At 36.1% G+C, this 23,369-nt stretch overlaps 1 protein-coding gene across 1 annotated transcript; it reads right to left on the bottom strand.

Annotated features, from left to right (window-relative positions):
- Positions 1-915: 915 nt before the first annotated feature.
- On the bottom strand, positions 916-23,075 carry LOC134801351 (ionotropic receptor 75a-like). The gene is made up of 11 exons (XM_063773890.1): positions 22,818-23,075; positions 22,293-22,450; positions 21,374-21,536; positions 20,674-20,866; positions 8,946-9,118; positions 7,870-8,105; positions 7,144-7,246; positions 2,613-2,800; positions 2,103-2,210; positions 1,699-1,865; positions 916-1,201 (listed from the first exon to the last, which is right to left on the bottom strand). Exons 1-11 carry the CDS (start codon positions 22,969-22,971, stop codon positions 916-918), a joined length of 1,929 nt encoding a protein of 642 aa, XP_063629960.1. The 5' UTR covers positions 22,972-23,075.
- Between the last annotated feature and the right edge of the window lie 294 nt (positions 23,076-23,369).

Here is a 23,369-nt window from a genome sequence, read left to right as displayed (position 1 = left end):
CAAAAGCGTTATAGGCTAAATTAGGGTCTGTATTGTTCATTGTCTCAGAAAAAGATAGGCTCTCGAGGCATTTACCAAAGCGCATCAGATTCTCCTTACTGTAGTCACGTTGTTTTAGCTTCCATTTAGTTATAGTACAGGTTTTTTTTACAGGACATTTTAATACCTGTGCTGTGTGGTCAGATAGTCCGAGCTCCATGACTTCACCCTTACACCCTTTAATGTTATGACCAAAGTTATCTATACATGTTTGACTACATAATCTGGTAGGTTCTCGTATTTCTAAGTGCAGGTTATGACTTAAAAGTAGATATTCAAAATGAAGTGAATTATTATTTTTCTTTAAAATGTCTATATTAAAATCACCACACATTACAATTCTTTTGTGCTTATTATCAGTTATTCTATGAAGGAGCATGTCAATTTTGTCAAAAAAGAGATTAATATTCGAATTTGGTGTTCGGTATACACATAAAATTATAATACTATGGCACAGTAACTCTATCGCACAGCATTCTATGGCACATTCAATACAGAAACTTTTTACAATATCTAATTCTCTATAAGTATGTTCTGATCTTACAAATATACAGGCTCCGCCTCTCCTTTTGTCTCGGGAGAAACACGCAGCAAGTTTAAAATTAGGTAAGGTTACGAAATCTTCTGTACCGTCCAATAAGAAGTGTTCAGTGATACACAATACGTCAATAGGTCTGTTGTTACTGGAAAGCTCTTCTAGTTGTACCGAGAGTGCATCCGCCTTAGTTGACAATCCAGCTATGTTTTGGTGTAGGATCTCTTCTTCTTGCATCTTATTGCTTTAGTTGTGTGTTGTAAGGGATAAGTTCGCCTTTGTACTTCTTACTAATTTTATGTTATTTTTAATGTCTTTTCGTACAATAGAGTTTACTACTACTACTTGTCAGAAAGCTCAGACCGTGGTGTGGTGTCTACAAGTAGTCTCTGACTATTGTCGCCCCCACAAGGTCGCGTGTTCAAAATCTTCCGATGATGGAATATCTCAACCAGCAGCAACACAACCCCAAGGATCATCCCATATAGAAGAAGCAGTAGAATAGGATAGCAGTCGACGAGTGATACAGATACAAAGCTGCCTCCACGGACGGAGCAGACCGGTTTCTTGGAGAACATGATGCGGTTGGTGCGGTCGTTCAGGCCGAACTCGGCGTTTCTCAGGAGGCTGGAATAGGTAAGAGACAATAATTATTGGGAGATACTAATAAGCGTAAAAAGTGTGTATGATGAGGTCTACTTTCATTGTGCAAGAGTTGATCTAAAGCTTAAAAATGTATACCTACAGAAAAAAAATAGAACATAAAGAAAACAGAAGACACATAGATAGAAGAAGAAAAAGGATACAAGTTTTATTAAATAAAATAAAAATTATAACTTTCATTTCATGTCAGGCCGAACCCATTTTGCGCGTGCATTACGTCTGCAAGTTCAAATAGCGCCCGAACAAAAATGACAAAAGAAGACAGGTCGATTGATAAGAACATAAAATTAATCACTTATCGATCTTAAAATACAAATAAGATTTACATGTATCTCCTGCTGAGCAAAAGGCTTATCCCTGTGTCACCTATTGCAGGCTTCTTCCAGACAGTCGCAGAGAAATATCGATACTGTACCGCCAACTCCACAATTATAGGAAGGTTGCTTGTTATTAGTATTTACCCTATCTTAAAAATCTCCCGATAAGGTGACCCTTTTCTAACTGCCTGCCATGGATTATCATTTTGTAGATATGAAATTTCCTGAAGTCCACATTTTTCATGCTCGTAGAAGTATCTCTCCATCACTTTGTATGCAACTCCCAAGTTACAGTTGAGGGCAAATGGTTTCTGAAACAGACAAATCATTCACAAAAAATACCTTGAGTAATTTATACTGAGGACGCAGCAGGATAAGATTCCAAACAAGAACCGACAATCCAGTTAATATTGCAGGGCGAGGGCAGCCTCACAATAGTTCGTTGTGGAGATCGGGAATCCTATGTCTAGCAATGGACTTTCGGCTGATATGATGATGATGATTTAAAAATATCTTAGAATTCTAGTACCAAATTTTTATAAAGTCACCTTTTGTAGCTGCAGTATTCCTTCCGTCAGACCAAAAAACTTGGGTTTAGATCCAGTCGGAGCTATCTTTTTCTCGTAAATTGCTCGTCTTATGGGTTCTTTCTCATTCTGAAAGAAAGTTACAATTAGAAATTGGGTAAGTGTAATTAGGTTAACTTTGTGGTATATAACAGATAAATACTCGTTTATTACTTACTACCTTTTATTGGACCTACTGATCAAAATTATTCCAGGCATGCTTTACCCTTATTATTAACTTTCGGAATTACCTGTTTTTTTACTTACAATTTCCTTCTTAATGTTTAGATAAACATGGGTATGACTAATAAAGGTTACATTCAAATTACAACTGCCCGGACTGCTTTGCTCGAAGAAATGTAAAAAAAATCGACGTGCTAGATAATGTAAACATTGCTGCAAGAAATATAAATTATCCAGGACATCGACATAGGAATAACAATTGTCTGCACTGCAGTCGCAAATTGAAAACGTTAATCCTCCAAAACTCACCATAAACCAGTATCTGTTATACGGCGTATCTTCAACCCCAAGCTCCAGTTTGGAATGAAGCAAATCAGTAAGTGTACGTATTTGATTGGAACTAGATTGCAGCAGAACCACGATGCTTGCTGAATACGCCGTGTAGAGGAAGAGGAATACTAGGAATATGATTAGGATCATGAAGCGGCCTAGCATACCTGAAAGTGACAGATTTTATTTTTCAATTCATGCATATTACAATACACTTATGTATCTCAAAAACGACCACCAGTTCTAATCCTACATTATAATCCCGAAAAGCTACCGGCGCAAGAAACACGGTGTTTATAATAAAATATATTTATAAGTGATGAGTTTTATTAGGCTTAATGGCTCACAACAGACAATAATAAAAACATAGATAATGACAAAATCGGGACGAACGGAGGGACCCGTTCGAATACGCTAACATTAATAAATAATCACGTTCGGAAACATATCCCTTTCTCAAAACAAGATACAACATAGTCTCTTAGATGACGTGGCTGTGTCTTAGCCCGCCCACTGCGGCGCACGGCCTCTTCAGGTTCCATCGGTGGATGTTGTTCTCTGATTGGTGGCTGAACCACTAGAGGGTTAGTATTCTGGTTCTCGTCCACTAATTCAAAGCCAGTAAACTCTGGTTCTCTATCGTGCAGTGGTTGGTGATCTGGGACCTGTGTCTGACTAGGGTGACCACCATCTATAATGTCCCCACTGTAAGGCTTTATGTGAACTCTACTTCTTCTGTATGCTTTATCATTTACATGTACTATGTACGATCTTTTATCTAGTTTCTTCGTGATGATACCAAAACTCCATCTCTTATCAATCTCGGGCTGAAGTTGAGTAACAACATTCTGTCCTACCTGTAACTCTGGCAGCTCAGCACATCTTTTATCACATTCTCGTTTTATCTTCTCTTTTCTTTCTTTTATTTTAACTGGAATACCAGGAATTATGTTTGGCTTTAAATGTCTTAACAGGCAAGGAAGTCCAGAACGTGTTCTTCTAGAAAATAATTTCTGAGAGGGACTGGTATTGTCCATTTCTATAGGAACATTACGCTGATGAAGTAAACTGTACCATAAATCTTCTTTGGTTTCTAGGCTGTTAAGTACTAGCTTCTTTGCAATTTTCACAGTAGCTTCGGCTTTTCCATTTGACTCTGCATGATGTGGTGATGATGTTACATGCTCGAAATTCCACTTATCTGCAAACTTCTTAAATGACTCATTGGCAAAATTAGTTGCATTGTCTGTGCATACTCTCTGAGGAACACCATGTCGAGCAAAGTTTTTCTTACAGATGGATATGATTTCGTTAGCTGATAAATTAGAAATTTTGTCTAATTCGAAAAAATCTGAGTAATGATCTATAGTGACCAAAAACTTTAGATCTCCCACACTAAACACATCCATGGATACATATTGGAAAGGGTAAGCCGGTATGTCATGACACATTAGAGGCAGTTTTTGTTGTGACGGAGCATGTGCCATACAAAATGTACATTTCTCAACATATTTTTTTATTTCACCCGACATTCCAGGCCAGAAAATGTTTCCCTTTGCTAAACGAAGGGTACTAGCAACTCCGTTGTGACTGACATGAACTCTTTGCATCATCTCTGCTCTTAACGCTTCTGGAATCAAAACTTGGTTATTTCTGAAGATGAGCCCATCTGATGTGGACAGTTCATGTTTAAATTTGTAAAAAATCTTGACCTCTGCAGGCATGTCTGATATGTATCTGGGGAATCCGTTAATAATATATTCACTTAACTGTAGGCAAAGTGTGTCTTTTATGGACTCTTCTTTGATTTTTTCTAAGAGTTTATCTGTGATCTTTAAATATTTTAAACTTGAAATTTTGCTTATCAGTTTATAAACTTTTTTTTCCTTGATTTTATTTTCCAGATCATAAGTGTCACATACCTCTGATACTGGAGCTCTGGATAGGGCATCTGCTACAACATTTTCTTTTCCTTGAATGAATTGTAACTGTACATTATATTTTTGTAGTGTGAGTAGCATCATTTGTAGTCTTTTTGGAGCTTCAATCAGTGGTTTATTTGCAATATTAATTAATGGTCTGTGATCTGTCTTGACAATAATTCTACTATTGCCTGCTACATATTGATTAAACCGGATGCACGCAAACACCACTGCTAACATTTCTTTCTCTATTTGAGCATATTTCTTTTCTGTCTTTGTCAAACATCTAGATGCAAAAGCTATTACCTGATTGTTCTGATACATTGCAGCACCCAAGCCATATTCACTGGCATCACATTCTAAAACCACTTCTTTATTTAGATCAAAATACTGCAATGTAGGTAAATCACTAACTTTCTTTTTTAACATATTAAACTCTTTATCTTCTGCTTCAGACCAGACAAAATCGGGACGAACGGAGGGACCCGTTCGAATACGCTAACATTAATAAATAATCACGTTCGGAAACACACGGCAAACAATACTTAAAAATAGATTGCTACTTGCAGTAAAAAACTAAATGATGAATTTTAGATTTAAGCTAGTTAATAATTTCGTTTAGTAGCACCACTGTATATATATTGTATGTAAATAAATGCTTTCATTTCATTAAAAAACGCATCTGGTTTTGAAAAAGAATAAGAAGGTGCATGTATCGTGTCATGGCATGGTACAATCGGTACAGATAATTTAACAAGTAAAAAGGATATTAAATAAAAGATAGAGTAAACGTACGTTAAAAATGGATGTGAGCCACCGAATGGATAGTTTCCTTTTGACATAAAAGTTCCTACGATAGAGACTTTACGGATCATTCAAAGTTTAAACGTAAATATAATTCCAAAAAGACAAAACCTATACGTCTACCATCAGTTTTGACATTGACATATACTCTCACGTTTACGTAAGTTACTTTCTAAGATGCATCTCGTTCGTACTCGCATATTAGTGCAAGCGAGATGTACAGAAAGTAAATTACGTAGATGTGAGCGTTATGTCAATGTAAAAACTGGTGGTAGACGTACTAGTATCAATACTGCACAGTTACAAGCCAAATGAGTATTTTAATCTCTACATAATAATAAGAAGTTTCGTATGAATCCCTACTAATTATAAATGCAAAAATAACTCTGTCACCTCTTTACGCTGAAACCGCTGAACCGATTGATGAAATTTGGTATGAAATAAAAACCAAAATATTACTTTGCTAATCCGCGAAAAGAGCCCCGCCCGCCGCGGGCCGCGGGCCGCGGGTTGAAGCCCGCGGGGAAGGACATAGGATAGTTTTACTTTTTACAAGCTTTTATTTAGTTTCCCCTGAACGTTGCCTGTCTGTCTGTCTGTAATCAAATCTTGCAAGTTAAATTTGATCCAATTCCCGGTTTTCGATTGAGTTGAAATTTTGCATACATACGTAAGTCGGGTGACAATGCAATATTATGGTGTCATCGAGCTGATCTGATGATGGAGACCGGAGGTGGCCATAGTAACTCTGTGATAAAACAACGAAACCTAATTGTGTTTGGGGTTTTTAGAATTGTCTCGATGAGTATTAGTTGCCTGTGGAAAGAAAAGTACAGTCAGCGATAAAAGCTTGTACCAAAAACCGGGCTAGTGCGAGTCGGACTCGCGCACGAAGGGTTCCGTACCATAATGAAAAAAAAAACGGAAAAAAATGCAAGAAAAAAACGGTCACCCATCCAAGTACTGACCACGCCCGACGTTGCTTAACTTTGGTCAAAAATCACGTTTGTTGTATGGGAGCCCCATTTAAATCTTTATTTTATTCTGTTTTTAGTATTTGTTGTTATAGCGGCAACAGAAATACATCATCTGTGAAAATTTCAACTGTCTAGCTATCACGGTTCGTGAGATACAGCCTGATGACAGACAGACGGACGGACGGACGGACAGCGAAGTCTTAGTAATAGGGTCCCGTTTTACCTTTTGGGTACGGAACCCTAAAAATGAAATTTTTGCCAAAAACTTATTATCAATTATCATCATTCCACGCCCTACATACCGCTGCTGGAGAGACGAAGTGCCTTAGCGAACTCGGCGTCGTCGACTGGACAGAAATGGCTTTGGACAGAGTAGCATGGCGTTCTTTGGTGTCGGAGGCCAAGATCCACTTCGGGTCGTTGCGCCACAGCAGTAAGTAAGCAAGTATCATCATTCCACGCGCCTGCGTGGAAGTCGCAAGTGCAAGTCGCAAGCTGAAGCTTACATACTTACTTGGCTAGCGGGATAACCCAAAATGAGTATTGGCCTCCACAAGAGCACGCCACTTTCCTCGGGACTTTTAGACTGGAGGCAGAGGCTAGGCGTCGGCGAAAGATGGCGTGATACGGCTCAGGACCGAGGCAAGCACAAGCTAGCGTAATATAATTATGTTTTGCACCATCGCTCACACTGTTAACTGTACATCGGTGGACGTTATGCCTTTTGTAATAAGGTCCACTGATGTACAGTTAGTGTTGTGAGTGTTGCTGTTTGTATGATGAAAAGTTTTCGGTGCAAATACAGACCCTTAAGCTCCACAGTGCTTCCTTGCTGAGAAATAGCGCACATCACAAAGACCGTCACGTCGCTTATGGTTGGAACCAGCACTGCTGTATCGTCACCTATGTGCTACAAAATTACATATATTATATACACAAATATTTTATAATTCTCAAAATTGGCTTCCACACAATCCAATATTGGAAATAATTATATTTCAAATAAAAATAATTATAACTACCTACTTATAAAATAAAACTTATAATTCTTATAAACCTAACTCAAAAATAAAAAAGACTAAAAATTACCCTCCAACCCTTGGCCACTCGGCAAGGTGCCCCCCACGCAGGCAGCATTCCCGCGCTGTATCGCGATATTGTATATATGTCGTGGTCAGATCACAGATTTTGACCATTTCTTGAAAACATTACCACACACTTGCCACATCATTCAATGACCAATTCTAAGATCTGACCACGACATCTAAATTGATAAAGTCAATTAAAATGAAACCACGCCTATTTGTGTAATTTAGGCCTTTTGAATCTCCATACAATATTACTATAATATTACGATAGAATTTTATTATGCTGCAGTAGAAAAAAGTCTAACAAACCATAGTGAGAGTATGAGAATGAATTTAATGAAAGTATGTTTTTTTAATCTTATTTAGGATGGGCTTTCATCACACAGTGACGATGTCACCCCCGTAATGAGATATATAGTAATAATGAAAAAAATCAACAAATTACCTTTTCGTCTGCTACCTTCTTCGCCTCCCAATATGCACTAATGTACATAGCAACAATCAGAACCATCACAAATGATGCTATACAATACCATACAGAAGCTTGAAATGGTAGCAGGTACAAGTTATTCTGATAGGACAGTGGTGGCTCTCGGAATAAAAACTTGACCGAAGTTGCCATTGGGTGAGACATGTATTCTACAAGCGGCATACGTTCCTTCGTTATAAATAGTACAGCTCCTGTGAAAATAACTACTTTTTATAAAAATTATATCAGAGTATTTCCAATTAAGGTTATATTCAAATGGGAACTGTTGCAGCGTTGACACGGGAGATGTCACTATCAATAACTTTGATAAAATGAGTGACGGATTGAACGTTCCAATCAATCAGCAATTCGATATAGACGCTATTTACAAGGAATTTTATTTATTTATTACACAAAAATTATACACAACAATAAACAAATAACACACAAAACAACAACACACAACAAACAACAACAACACAACAACAACGAATAGCAGACTGAATGCAAAATGGCATTCTCTACCAGTGAAACATAGGGCCAAACAGAGATACATGCAATTGTGCAGAGAAAAAAGTTAACTGAATGATTTCTAAAAAGCAAACTTTACTTAAAAATACATACATTAGAAATGAACAGTGACGTAGTGACATCACTCGTGTCAACGCCGCAGTAGCAAATTTGCAACAGTAACGCTTCCTCGGTCGCCATCCGAATGTAAACGTAAAGAATAAAAAAATAATTTAAGACTTTAAAAATTAACAAAAGCGTGTAAGTACAACCAGTTGAAACTAATACCAACACGTTATTTGCCAGAATAAGTAGTAAAAAGATCTCTATGCATCTCCGCAAAGTAACTGATTAAAATAAAAAGGCGCCAGTGCTCTTAAGAATAAAAATTCGACCCATGCTGCTCTGAGCCGGGTGGCCGAGCGGTTTTAGGCATCTGTCGCGATTGCAGAGGACGCTGGTTCGATTTAAGCCTCGGGCAATGGAGGCCTTGGTCACTTTTTCTTTTGACATTTTATCAGTTTAAAATAAATTATTAAAACCTGCAATCTCTGCTGTTCCGTCGGCCAAATGTCCGACCATGCCATGCCAAGTCCCGTTTTTGCGATATCCCCATTGGTCCGTCAGGATAAACTCTCTGCTCGCGTTCATGAACTCGTACAGTGGAGTCAGCTGGTGGTAGCCGCTTTTTGTGACGGGGTCTATTTGCTTATACCTGCATTTAATAGAACAATACAAAAGTATTACACGAAAGGACACATATTACGCCAGGAGGAGTTACAGTCTCTCATGATCAAAAAGATCCTGCAGCTGTTTGAAGTTGCAGGTTTGGATCGAGAGTTGTAGTAGGTGGCAATCACAATAGATCAGGGATGGTCGCACTGATACATAGGCTTTGGAGCCTTATATAGCCCCTAACGCGAAGAAGAAGAAGGTATTACAACGAAACAGTGGCTATTGTTTCAAACACAAGTAAAAAATTTGTAAATACTTGTATATTTACGATTTCAATTGTGTATTTGATTTTGTTTCTGAATAACCTTACTGAGGTAAGATGGGGTAAGACTATCACCGGGGTAAAACTATCACTTGTATGAAATCCTCAAACTGTCTTGTTTGCCTTATCTTAACCTCACTTGAATGTCTGACTTATATTTTAGTTTAGTTAAACAAATTCGAAGAAAATTCTCCTGGGACGAGCGAGTAATTAAGTTGACGTTCGGATGTTGGCGCCGCTGTACCTAACGAGTTTCTAGTTAAAAGGAGCGACGGAATGAACGTCATAATCATTTTATCAAGGAAGTTGACAGATACAGCGACAGCAACAATGACGCCGCAACAGTAAGTAATACATATATCTATATAAAATTATTTCTTTTTTTGAAAGATAGTAGTAAAGGATGATGTTCCGCTCCCATAGAAGTTTGGCCCAACACTCGCTAAACATCGGTGGTATATTGTTAGGCTCCAAACATGAAATGAAAGTACCGACAGTTATTAGAAATTCACGGACACTTCACAGAATATTATAAAAGCGGAAATCTCTACGATTTTGAGGTTAGGAATTCTGCCTTGTGTCTGGCCATGTTAAATATTATTATGCCTTATTACAAGGAAATAAGGTGCCGTAAATAATGAAAACATCGCTGATATTGGGCGTTTAAAGGCTGTCAAGGAACAAAAATCTAATGAGTTGGTATTAGGTTAATACATGTTTTTTAATATGATAATATATTTAATACGACTTCCATAAATTAATAAGACATAGCATGTGAACCGGAATAGACTATAACAGCTAGAGTTGTGTTATAGTAAAAATTGTTATAGCATCAAATGAAAAACCAATCACTTAAAAACGTATTTACTTCAATTCCAGAGAGAGAAGGAATACAGTAACAATCACAGGATTGTTATGATAAATTCGATAACTCATTCCAAAAAAGAATGTTTCAAAAACAAATGTTTGTCTAAAAGGCAGTTCAAATAATAAACTTAATTTATTTAAAAGAAGTTAGGATTTCTATGTTGTATTGTAGGTTTATCATATAAATAATTTATAAAAAAAAGTTACTTAAGATTTAGTTTATATTTAATTTTAATGTAGTTTTAAGTCTACATAGTTTAAATATTTGTGTTTTAGTTCAGTTACTTTAAAACCTATTTTCGTGTTAGTCAAACCGATATCAAATAAGGTTTTATTAAAAAAGTTAAACAATTTTAAACAAGAAAAAAACGACTTCAGTAGGGAAAGCCGGTGAAAGCTAATTGTAAATTGGTGCTCTTCTAGATTTCATGCAATACCATGTAATAAATATGTAGTAATTAATATGAAAACACAATCCATAGCGACTCTATTCGTTCCATATTCGTTCGCTATTTCACTTTTGACGTAAGTCATTGGGTATGTTACAATTAAAGTCATTGGAATAAAAAGTTTTTACTGTATCGCAGTTCTTTTTTTCAATTTTGATACTTAGTGCTTAAAACAGTAAGTCGTTAGTGGTATGAATGTTTTTCTTTTAAGTGAGCGTTATTAGCATCAACAGGAACATCGTACAAAAGTCCATTTATTAAAGGCTGCTATTTAACTGATCACCAGATTTAATAAAATTTAATACCAAAAAAATCTATTTTACCACCCTAAAATCATGAATGATCACCAAAATTATAACACCGTTTTAATGTGAAATGATTACCAATTTTATTACATTTTACTATCCTTTTAAAGGAAATGACACCAAACTAGATATGAGCGCCGCGCCGGCGCGCCGCCGCCGCCGACAAAATTTTCGCGCCGTCGCCGCCGACGCTGCGCTATCGGCGTGGCATCGGCGTGACCTTGTTAGATACTACTACTTTCAGAATAAGATAAGATATATTTTATCTAGTTTAGATCTTTAAAGCTTAGAAGCTTATACATCTGTTTCATCGATTACACGAAGGCATTTGACAGCATCCACCATAGCTGCATCTGGGACGCTCTACACAAGTGCAATGTAAGCCCAACAATCACTACAGTCCTAAAAAACCTCTACTCAAACAACACAAGTAGAGTAAAACTGGAAGTTAGAGGCGACGAGATCAAAATAGACAGAGGCGTCAGACAAGGCGATCCATTATCCCCTAAAATCTTCATAGCTGTCCTGCAAAGTGTTTTCGCCGAGCTTAACTGGGAAACTGAGGGCATTAAAATTGGAAACACTCGTCTTAACCACCTAAGATTCGCTGACGATATCGCAGTCCTAGCAGAAAATCATCACGATTTAGAAAACATGATACATCAATTAAACACAGCAAGTATAAAAGCAGGCCTACACATGAATTTAAATAAAACTAAGATAATGACAAACAGTACTAAGAAAAAAATCATGCTAGACAACACCGAACTAGAATACGTCGACCACTACATATATTTAGGGAAGGAAATATCGTTCTCTAAAACAAACAACGCGGATGAAATAAACAGACGAATCAAATCCAGCTGGAACAAATACTGGGCAAATAAAGAAATATTGAAAGGCAACTATAATCTCCATATGAAGAAAACTGTCATGGACACATGTATTCTTCCATGCTTGACATATGGCTCCCAAACTTGGACTTACACAAACAACATAAAAAATAAAATAACATCGTGCCAAAGGGCGATGGAGAGAAGCATTCTAAACTTAAGAAGAATCCACAAAGTCAAAAGCCAAAAGATCAGGGAAAAAACTAAATTGACCGATGCTCTACAACAAGCGCTCAAATTGAAATGGCGATGGGCCGGCCACGTAGCCAGGTACACTGACCAGCGCTGGACCCTCATATGTACCAAATGGACCGGTCCTTATGGAAAACGAAGCGTGGGACGACCTCAGCAGCGCTGGGAGGACGAAATAAAAACGGTAGCAGGAAACAACTGGCTTAAAGTGGCACACAACAGAGATAAGTGGAAGAAATTGGAGGAGACCTATACCCTGCCAAAGGGATCCCAATAAATAAAAAAATAAAAAACTAAACAGAGAGAGGACAAAAAAAAAACTATTAGATTTAAATACATATATATATATATATATACTTTTCTTTATTAGTTAGTCTCTAATGAAACAAATTTATAAATTATTAGTACTGTTACGGGAAATAAAAGGTTTTTTTATTTTTTTTTTATTTTATTTATTTATTAGATCTTTAACGGCGCCACTCTGAATAGCTTATAGACATTCAAAAGGTATTTCCCTTTCAGGTCCATATAATACAAAAATATCGATGGTAAATTCAAACTTTTCTGTTTAGTTTCCGCGCTACTAGTGTAAGGGCAACGAAATGACTAATTTTGCCAGCCACGAATTTAACCATCACAAGCATGGTTGAATGTCTTTAAAAGGTGTAAAAAGGGGTTAATTTCACACATTAACGGAAACGGAATCGGGGTCTCATCTAAACTTGGCCATTGTTCAAATTTCAAGCTGTGCTCTCTCGCAGCTCGATCTGCTCTCATAGAAGTAAGCTGCTATCTGAACCTCCCAAGTTTTCTGCCCTGTTTGGAGCCTAACTTTCGGCCTCACTTTTAAATTGGTTCTTGTCCGATCTTAGTTCCACTGCAGCACGGCCTTTGTCTTCGCACGAATGTGCCTGCAGGATAGCTCCAGGTCCTTAACACTTTGGCCTTGGTCTTTATCAACCTTCGGACTTGCTTACACTGGGCCACTAGTTTAATTCCAAGCTCTGCTCTCTTGCAGCGTGGCCGTGGCCTCGCACAGAAGCGCGCCGGAATCGACGCTCCAGACTTTCGGCCGTCAGCCAAGCTCACACTTGGCGTTCGATTCTAAGCTGTGTGCTTACCTGCAGCTCAGCCTCTGGTCTCGCATGGGAAGGCGTTGGAATGGAATCAGATCTTCGGTGTTAGGTGCAGTTCGGCCTTGGGCCTAGACGTGTGCGCCGCGCCGGCGCGCCGCCGCCGCCGGGCTTTTTGACCACGCCGCCGCCGCCGATAAATGATCGGCGTGAAATCGGCGTGACCTTGAGTGTTGTTAATTAGCTATTCCAAGTTGGTTTTTGGATTACAATATGTTTTTTTTGTAATATTTATGGTACAGTTGTCAAATATACATTAATTATTAATTAAATTAAACTGAATAGCCAGTTGCAGAAACTATTTGACACACCAATTAAAGTAACAGAGTAATCCTAAGTATTCACCGTTAACTGTTAACGAACGAACGAAGACTGCTGCCTTGGACAGCTAGAAGAACAAACCCCTCCGATTCTCAGAGAGCTTTACATCGCCACTCAGCTCTTCCCGGTATGCCATGGGTGAACTTTTAGATTCTTCGGACATATTATCCATCACATGATGTGGAGGAACACATGAATTTAAGCCGAATGACTGGCAAACGGGCTTGAGTTGGAGCATGTGTTAGATGGTCGAACGCTATGAAGAGGTCGCTTGCGGCAGTTTGCACCGTGCAGTCCATACGGCTTATGACCGCACGAAATGGACACAAATTACATGTGGTCGCGATCCTCAGCGGATCTATATCTGAATCCCTAAAATCTTTTCTCCTATCTTTGCATTCCCTAATATTGTTTGTCATAATGATCAGATGTCCTAACGCGCGTATTCCCTAATTTTGGTTTCCCTATTATTGAATGGGCGATTTTTTTTTGTCCTAATATCTTTTTCCCTAATGACACTTTCCATATTGAGTATTTATCCTAATGTTATGTAGCATAATTATTTTTTTGCCTAATTATTGTTAGGCCTAAAAATCATGTTACCTAATTTCACTTAGCCTATCGTTGCTTGACCTAACACTCGTATGCCCTAATTTTGATTTCCCTATTGCGTTTCGTTTTTACAATGGTCGCAGTTCTAACCTAACCTAACCCACTTTTGTGACAGCAGTTCGTTTTTGCGAGGATCACAGTTCTAACCTAACCTAACCCACTTTTGTGGCAACATTTCGTTTTTACAATGGTCGCAGTTCTAACCTAACCTAACCCACTTTTGTGGCAGCAGTTCGTTTTTGCGAGGGTCACGGTTCTAACCTAACCTAACCCACTTTTGTGGCAACAGTTCGTTACCATTCATTATGGAAAGTAATTGTAATGATAATTGATCAATAGGAAAAGTAACTGTTATGACGATTGATCATTAGGGTAATAGCCATTAGGTCAAAACAGTTATAACATGTTATTTTATGCCAAACATTGTTAGGGATTTCGAAGAATATGGTAAAAAACATTAGGGATCTTGATAGTTATGGTACAAATGCTTAGGGCAAATGAGTCTTAGGCTAACCATTACATTATGGAAAATAATCGTTATGACAGTTGATCGTTAGGGCATGTGCCCATTAGGACAAACCAGTTAGGGCAAGTGACTTTAGGACAAACGTTGTTAGGGATTCAGAATGACACCCTCCTCAGCTATGGGAAAATGAGAAAGAAAGAAGATACGTCTCAGTGAGCTTGGTGCTTGTACGACAAGAAAACCATTTAAAAAGAAACTATTGCAGTCCACTATGTATAGCAAATTTCAAGGATATGTGGAGTTCTGTTTTGTTAAAGTACGTCATTTTTAATAGTATAAGCCATGGAAATCATGGAAAACGGAGACTTACGGATCGGATCGAAGGTCATTGGGACGAGGTAACCTCTTAATGCAAGCCAGTCATTAGGGAAATCAAGTTATTATACCTATCCTATATAATTTTTCAAACCCTATTTTACTCACAGCATATTCAAACTATACGTAGTTCACTGACCAGCAACCTGCATAGATCAAATTATCAAGAAAACAACAAATTAATGATTTTTCTTAAGAAACCTAAAAGTCAAGGTCACGCCGATTTCACGCCGAAAACACGCCGCCGCCGCCAATTTTTTGGCAAACGCCGCCGCCGATCATTTTTTAATCGGCGCACACGTCTACTTGGGCCTCACTTTTTGACATAGATCGGCTTTGTTAGGTTGATATTGGTTAATGACGGAGCTTGATTTTCCTCACTTCGGCTCTTTGGAATACAGTTTATATTATATACTTAAAACATTTTTCGTTATTTTATTCAATAAATTTTGCTTGAAATTGAAAAAATGCACTTATTTCATAACTTTCTTACAGCAGAAACATGTATTTTCGGTAAAATTTTAGTTTGAATTTTTTTTCATTATCAAAGGAGTTTCAAGGCCACGCCGCCGATTCGCCGCCGCCGCCGACCGATTTTGACCGGCGCGCCGCCGCCGGCTAAATGCCTATCGGCGCTCATATCTACACCAAACTAATCATTATTAACCCAAAAATAGTTCATGATTACCAAATTTCAAACCCCATTTTAATGTGAAATGATAACCAAATTTTTACATCTTGCTATCCTATTTAAAGAAAATGACACCAAAATAATCATTGTAAACCCAAAAATAGTAAATGACCACCAAAATTAGAACTCCATTTTAATGTAAAATGATAACCAAATTTTTAAATTTTGCTATCCTACTAAAGCAAATGACTCCAAAATAATCATTGTAAACGCAAAAATAGTAAATGATCACAAAAAATGTAACCACATTTTAATTAAAAATGTGCAAATATTTAATATATCGTTATCCTATTAAATTAATTAATCCACTTCGTCACCTTTTTCTAGTAGCATTTTATTTCTGTAACAGTCGCAGTTCTAACCTAACCTAACCCACTTTTCTAGTAGCATTTTGTTTCTGTAAGGGTCGCAGTTCAAACCTAACCTAACCCACTTTTCTAGTAGCATTTCTTTTCTGCAAGGGTCGCAGTTCAAACCTAACCTAACCCACTTTTCTAGTAGCTTTTCGTTTCTGTATGGGTCGCAGTTCAAACCTAACCTAACCCACTTATCTAGTAGCATTTCTTTTCTGTAAGGGTCGCAGTTCAAACCTAACCTAACCCACTTTTCTAGTAGCGTTTCGTATCTGTATGGGTAGCAGTTGAAACTAAACCTAACCTACTTTTCTAGTACCATTTCGTTTCTGTAAGGGTCGCAGTGCTAACCTAACCTAACCCACTTAACTGATAGCAGTATAACTTACTTTTCTAGTAGCATAACGAAATACTACTAGAAAAGTAGATTAGGTTAGGTAGGTATACTAGGTATGCGGTGCGGGCTACGGGGGGGTTGAGCGGGAGGGGCTAGTAATTTTGGCATCAGTTTACTTTATTTGGTAATATGTATACATTTTTTGGTAATCATCGTGGTTTATTTAGGTGAAAATATCGCATTAATTTGGTCTTCAAGATTTGGTGATCATTAATGATTTTTGGTGATCATTCAATATATTTGGTATTTGAATACAATTTGAAGTGCAGTCATAATTAAAATGGTGGTACTTTTGTATTTTTAGGCCTTATTTTTTTGGTGTTCAGTAATTTTTTTTTGGTAAGCATGATTTTTTTATTTAGGGTACCAAAGTATTTTTTGGTGGTCATTATATTTGTAGCCTTTATTAAATGTCATTGATTCTATGGAATGGCGCGGGATGTGTTGATTTGGTTTAATTACTCTTTAACTTATTTTCGTTACTAAGAAGTGTCCGTTGGAATCTAATATATGTATGAGATTGTAAGAAATATGATTAAATTTATCGTATATATAGCATACTTATCGAATCGTAGGCCAAATTCGGCATGATCCTTTTCAGATACATAATTGTATTTTTTGCAAAACTTTACAAAGCAAATGTAAGCGTTAAAATCTAAGAAGATAAAGGAGAAACAAAATTGTAAATAAGATAACGAAAACAAAATAAAAAACTTGAAAAAACACTATTAATCCTCAAAACGTCTTGAAAGATATAATGAAATAGTAACGTAAACAAAAAAACATGAATAGGTTAAGAAAACGAAATAAAACTATTGAAACGGATTATATCGCGTATATTGAATTCATACTATACCTTAACCCTCTACTAACTAATCTACTTTAATAGAACTCAACCAGAATTGTTTATAAATTAAGAAAAATAGATTAATTTGGCCATGTGATCGTCTAGTGAAATTAATACATTGTGAACCTTAGTACCCATCGTCTTTTATGTGCAGACTGATTAGATTTGGATTCAAAATATTACCCCTAAAATACCCTATGTAATTGTAAATATTGCTACTGTAATTTATATATTATAACACTATCGTATGAAAAACAAAATCATATGAAAAATAAATAATAAATTATATATTTTTTAGTTTTTATCTCCTACCGAGCCCTACCGTGACCAGTTACCATGAACAGTAGTATAAGCCCTTGTTGTTTGTAATTATATTTTCCTTTTATATCCATTCGCTAACCTAGCTAGCTAAAGGAAAATATTTATATGTAAATGATGCAAATATTAATACGTACAAACATACTTTATCTACTGTCACGCCTCGGATGAAGACGGGTCTCTAAACTAAATAATACCTATTTTATTTTGTTTTGTTTTTAATAGGTATTCCTAAGCACTATGTAATATTTACTTTTATCTGCGTTTCGGAACCTATTTTCAGACAAGAAGAAACGCCAAGAAACTCATCTGAATATTCTTACTATAAATGTATGGAATACTGAAGCAATCGTCTATTAAACATGATTTAATACCCTTAGTTACCCCGATATAGAAAAGCTCAAATTGTCACTAGTGAACTGCTTCGCCTGTCACTAGCTCCCTATAACAAAATTATTTAGTATGTCCTCAAATAACTTTGTTCCCCTATCTCACCCAATATAATAATGTATTACCTTTAAATCATATCTAATGTACGAGCCTCAGTAACCCATCCATATGCTACTGAAACTAGACTTTAATTTTATTCTGTATTTTAAAACAGTTAACACTCTAATGATTTTAACACTGTGTGTAACCAAAATATATGTGAGAGAATAAATAATAATAAAGAAAGAAATAATAAATAACCCTAACTCCCAAATAATGACTCTACCCTAACTCTACCCCAATGTCCTATTCTAATGTGTAAATCTAGAGGCGAACCTCTATCTTTACAGGGAGGAGTGTGTGTAAGAGGGACCCTAATTTAAGCTGTAAACGTTCGGCCGACAAAACCGAGGTATTGCAAACCCTAGTGTCTGTGTGATTGCCTCCCTCCGCAGTGTAGGCCGTAGCCAAGGGTACTGACGAATAAGGCGCCCTATTCCAAATATAAAATGTGAATATATAAATATATATAATAAGACCACGCTTCTTCAACTACCAACAGATTTCAGTGAGTAAAGATTACTCCTAATGATCCACACGTGAGATCCTCACATCCCTCTGTCAGACCTTGAAGAGAACGTAAGAGGTATAATCGTCACCTGTGTAGGTAAAAAGGTTGACGCCAGGCCCCTCTCGCGACCTGGACCTAACACTCTACTGGATTCCCGGAAAAGCCTGTTTATCACCGCTAGGTTAGGCGTTTCCGGTTGATTGACCGTGCAATCAGACACTAATCTGGCTCTAAAACACAAAAAACACCAAAACACACGTAAGTATTTACACTGAACTAACAATTGAACAGTCTGACAAAAAGCAGCATTGTAGCTACGTAAAGTCAAACATCCAATCGTCAAAATAACACCTTTGTTTTAACGTCTACGGGCGAGCCAGAGATCGTGACAATCCGACGGACAAAAATAGAATAATCCGTTCCCAGCTTGGCGTGGGGGTATTTATAACCATAAAAGACATTAACGAAACGCGTTTGACGCATTTGACGCGTTAGGCGCACTTCAATATAAGATCTTTGTTATTTATTTCCTTTAAACTCGAGTACCAATCTTGAGTAGTTTTAGCAAAGAAATGTGCTTCCCATAAGACAAGTAAAGTCAAAAGAAACCCCGTGCCTCGGAAATCAAGACAAAGTTACTCTCTAACAGATGGCGCCACTCCCTTGATATTAAACAATTCTAACTCACATCAATGTAAAAAAACATGGATCAAAACACATGACGATCCAAAATTAATAAAAATCATTTATGTCTATATGTATATATATAAGTTTTATACATTTTCATCTTTAGTTTCAATACTGCGTCAACAGATGGCAGCATAACCTTCGCGACTACAAAATTCACCGACAGTAATTCTCTATACACATTCCATTCTCTTTGGTTTCAGCGAATCACTTTTTCTGATTAATGGCCCATTACGAAACTTGACTCTGTTAAGTTTTTTGTTTGTTGTTTCGAATTTCTCGTGAGAATGTTTTGTTTTTATTTAAAATTAATTTACTGAATGCATACATTATAGTTACTTACATGTATTTATTTTAATTAACATTTGTACATAATAATTGAGGTTTTAAAGTTTATGAAAATATTATCGATTGATCAGCTGTGTCAATCATTATTTATTAGGTCCTTACCTATGAAATTGGCGTTTTTGTTCATAGATATAAGTCTGATCCTAGTTTTTTTTTTTTTTACAAAAGTACATACACAATTACAATAAAACTACAATATGATTTCGCCAAACTGCTTGACAGCAATTAATTGTTATTTTTTATTGTTAAGTGTTCAGAATTAAGCCTTGAAAATAGGTCTTTTCATGTGCTGACGGTTCGAGTATTAAAATTACTTATATTTTTCTAATGGTACCAATTTTCAAGAAATGGAGATATTGAAAACATACCTTAAAGGTGTCAAATTTTGTTTGGTTTGAATTAGCCATCAAAAAAATATCCGCAAAATTAATTGTATGGAAATTCGTGTTTCGTTGAAATTCTCCGAACAAAACGCCAATTTCATAGGTAATGACGTAATATGTTAACTAGATCAGCTAGTGCGTCTAGTTACAATACTACATCCAGACGTTTCGAACCCTTTACAGCGTTCTTGGTCAACGGGTGACTGAGGAAAAACTACACTGTGCAAAAACTACCCACTTACAAAATAATGACACCATAATAAACTATAAATTGTAAGGCCATGCAAAATTGGTTCATAAGGCTACTATTTTCAAGTAAAGATAAAAATACGCGATAAAGCTATGCCGGCTCTAACCCTACACCTCTGACCCGAGAAGATTTAATTCCCTCCTAAATTGTAGGAGGGTATCCCAATATGGGACCGGCAAGAAACTCGGCGGGACACATCTTTTCAAAACATAGGATAGGATAGGATTTTTTTAGATTAAGAAATATAAATCAGACAAAGTTCTTACTGTAATCCCTGTAAATCAGCAAGGAAGCCGTTGTCCGTGATAACTAAAAATAAGTACCTAAAACAAATTAAACTAAAACGAAGTATAAACAAGAAAATTATTTTAAAACAAAGTTCTTACTGTAAGACCTCCAAATCAGCAAAGGAGCTGTTGTCACTAATCACCATGGAAGTGACGATGCTGGCCCTGGCAAGATCCCTCCGTCTCAAGACCAATGCTTCATTGGCGTGTCTTGAAATGGTGAGACCGTTTTCGATTGACCAGTTACCGTAGTTTTCGATTATCCATTCACGGTTCGGCTTTATTTTGTATACTGTTAACAGATGTCAAATCAGTTATGAGTCTAAGACAGATTTAAATACCAAAGTTATTACTTCTATGGTTCTATGGATAACAGTTAACATCTTATGTGTTAAAAATATTACACATTTTATCAAAAATGAGTACATAAAAAACAGCTTGATATGTTCACAGAGCGTTCGTTAAGGGCTACTAACCTTAGATACAATAATTAGTACACAATTTGAAATATTGATGATTTAAACGTTATAATTATTGATATAATTTGATTTTTCATGCAGTAATACACTCTTCCAACATGTAAAAAAAAAAGTTACAACGAAACTTAATTCGCCATTTACGAAGTTAGGTAAAATTAATCTACGCAGGCGTATCCTTAATTATCTATCCTTAATCAATTGTTTTTCTTAAGCTTTTACTGATGTGCAAATAAAGAGTATTCTATATATATTCTATATATCTATTTATCTATCTAGATCTGGATTGGTTATGGATCTGTTTGGATTTTTTCATCACTTACTTAAATTAATGCTGTAACTATTATTAATTAACTGGATGACATAAACTTCAGAATCTGGTAGCATATGCATGTTATCTATTTCAAGAGGTACTCTGACTTCGTTAGCGGGTCTGTTAATTATAAACCATCTATGAGGTCTCCCATAATATTTTCGGGATGCAGCCTAAAACAAGATAGAAGATTAATTGTTGACAGTACATTTATTAGGGTCCTTATTTCGTCGAACTATTTTTTATACGGGACAACCGCTTATATAATAATGTAGTACCTGTCAAAAAAATTTTTTTTTTTAATTTTTAAGTACGTTTTAGAGGTCTTTCAAAAATTTATAGGCCACAAAGGCCCTTTCACAAGTCAATACAAAATTTACAGTGGCATCATGACAAGAAAAATACATAGCAACATATACCGGGCCTATAACATGAGCAAAAAATTAAACTGTAGGCTGTACTCCTCATACTGATCAACATGTTCAGCGACTTTTAAAAATAACTTGTGTTTTGATTTTTAATACACTTTAAAGTTTATTCTAAGACGTAATGTATTGCGAATTTTGTTATGTTTAAGGCGTGACAAGTAACGTCAATCACAATGATATGCCGTGGCGATGGCGTCCATTGAACATAATATTTATTTTGTATGAAAAATAGGGAGTCTATTTATACTTCATAATTTTTAAAAGTTGTTGAATCACCGTTTGAGGAGAACAATCTATGTTTTAATTCTTTGCTCGTGTTACAGGCCACACCCGGTATAAATACAAGATTACCGTACCTAATTAAGTACTTCGTCTACTACTGATACTACTGGTGGTATGAATATATTTTTATCAGAATTAGCTTCTTAGTTCATTAAATTAACCATAGGCTAAAATGTTAATGAAATTGATAATTTAATATCAATTGAAAATATAACTTACTTCATTTAAAAATTCTTTAGCTTTTTTGCAACTGACGTCTATCAAGAATATAATCTTTTCTGGATAAACAAGATCGTTATCATGTAAGGCGCTTACAAATTTTATAGATCTTGGTTTGTTCGCTTGTGTTAGACTAATTGTTAACTTCTTTTTAGTAGCTGAAATAATTAATAACTATTTTAGTAAACATTTTTATACACGGTGGCTAAAGAATATCTGCATTCCCTTTGCCAGGGAGGTTTTGGGATTATTCTGAGCAACTTTTACAATGGGACCAACCCTGAAATCGCAAAAAAATATTTACCCTCCCATAGAAAATGGACCAGCCAAAATGTATGAAACAGCCAAATTGTTTTTCACGATTTCGGAGTTGGTCTCATTGTAAAAGGTGCTCTGTATAATCCCAAAAACCTCCCTGGCAACGGGAGTGTAGTTATTTTTTTGCCACGCTGTATAACAAATTTAGTTAAATCACATTACTCTTATTAACGAATATAATACTTCAAATAAAGTATAATTACTAACTATTTGTCCAGCATAAATTAGAAATCACATCAGATGGTTTGTTGAAAGATTGAATTACATCAACTATCACTTTTATATCATTTTCTTTCGAAATTAATAAAGCAAAAGATGAACATATAAAAAATGCACAAAAAATTGTAACACATTTATACATTTTTAAAGGTAATTTTATAGAAATTGATATGACTATAGAACAAGAAAATATTCATTAATCGATTCACGTTGCGTTGCATAATACATATATAAAATCCTGTTGTTGCTGTTGTTGTTGTATAGGAAGTTATAACATCAACTTCTTTGATATAATTATACTTGTGGTACACCTTATTTCATCGACGGACAAGATCAAACTAGAAGGCTTTGACTGTGTTAGTTAATAATTGTCACAAGAGAATGAGGAGGCGTCATGCAGAATTATGAATTAATTATTCCAATAGGTAAGAGTGTGTTATAACTGAGAATATGTTGTGATTCAAATTGATTAACGTACAGCAATAGGCTATTCCATATTTTGGTTCAAATATATTTATAAATATTCGTATAGCTTTGATA

The sequence above is a fragment of the Cydia splendana genome, chromosome 21 (assembly GCF_910591565.1).
Source record: "Cydia splendana chromosome 21, ilCydSple1.2, whole genome shotgun sequence".
Taxonomy (NCBI): Eukaryota; Metazoa; Arthropoda; class Insecta; order Lepidoptera; family Tortricidae; genus Cydia; species Cydia splendana.
The sequence above is the reverse complement of the archived record's forward strand: the minus strand, read 5'-3'. Positions and strand labels throughout refer to the sequence as shown.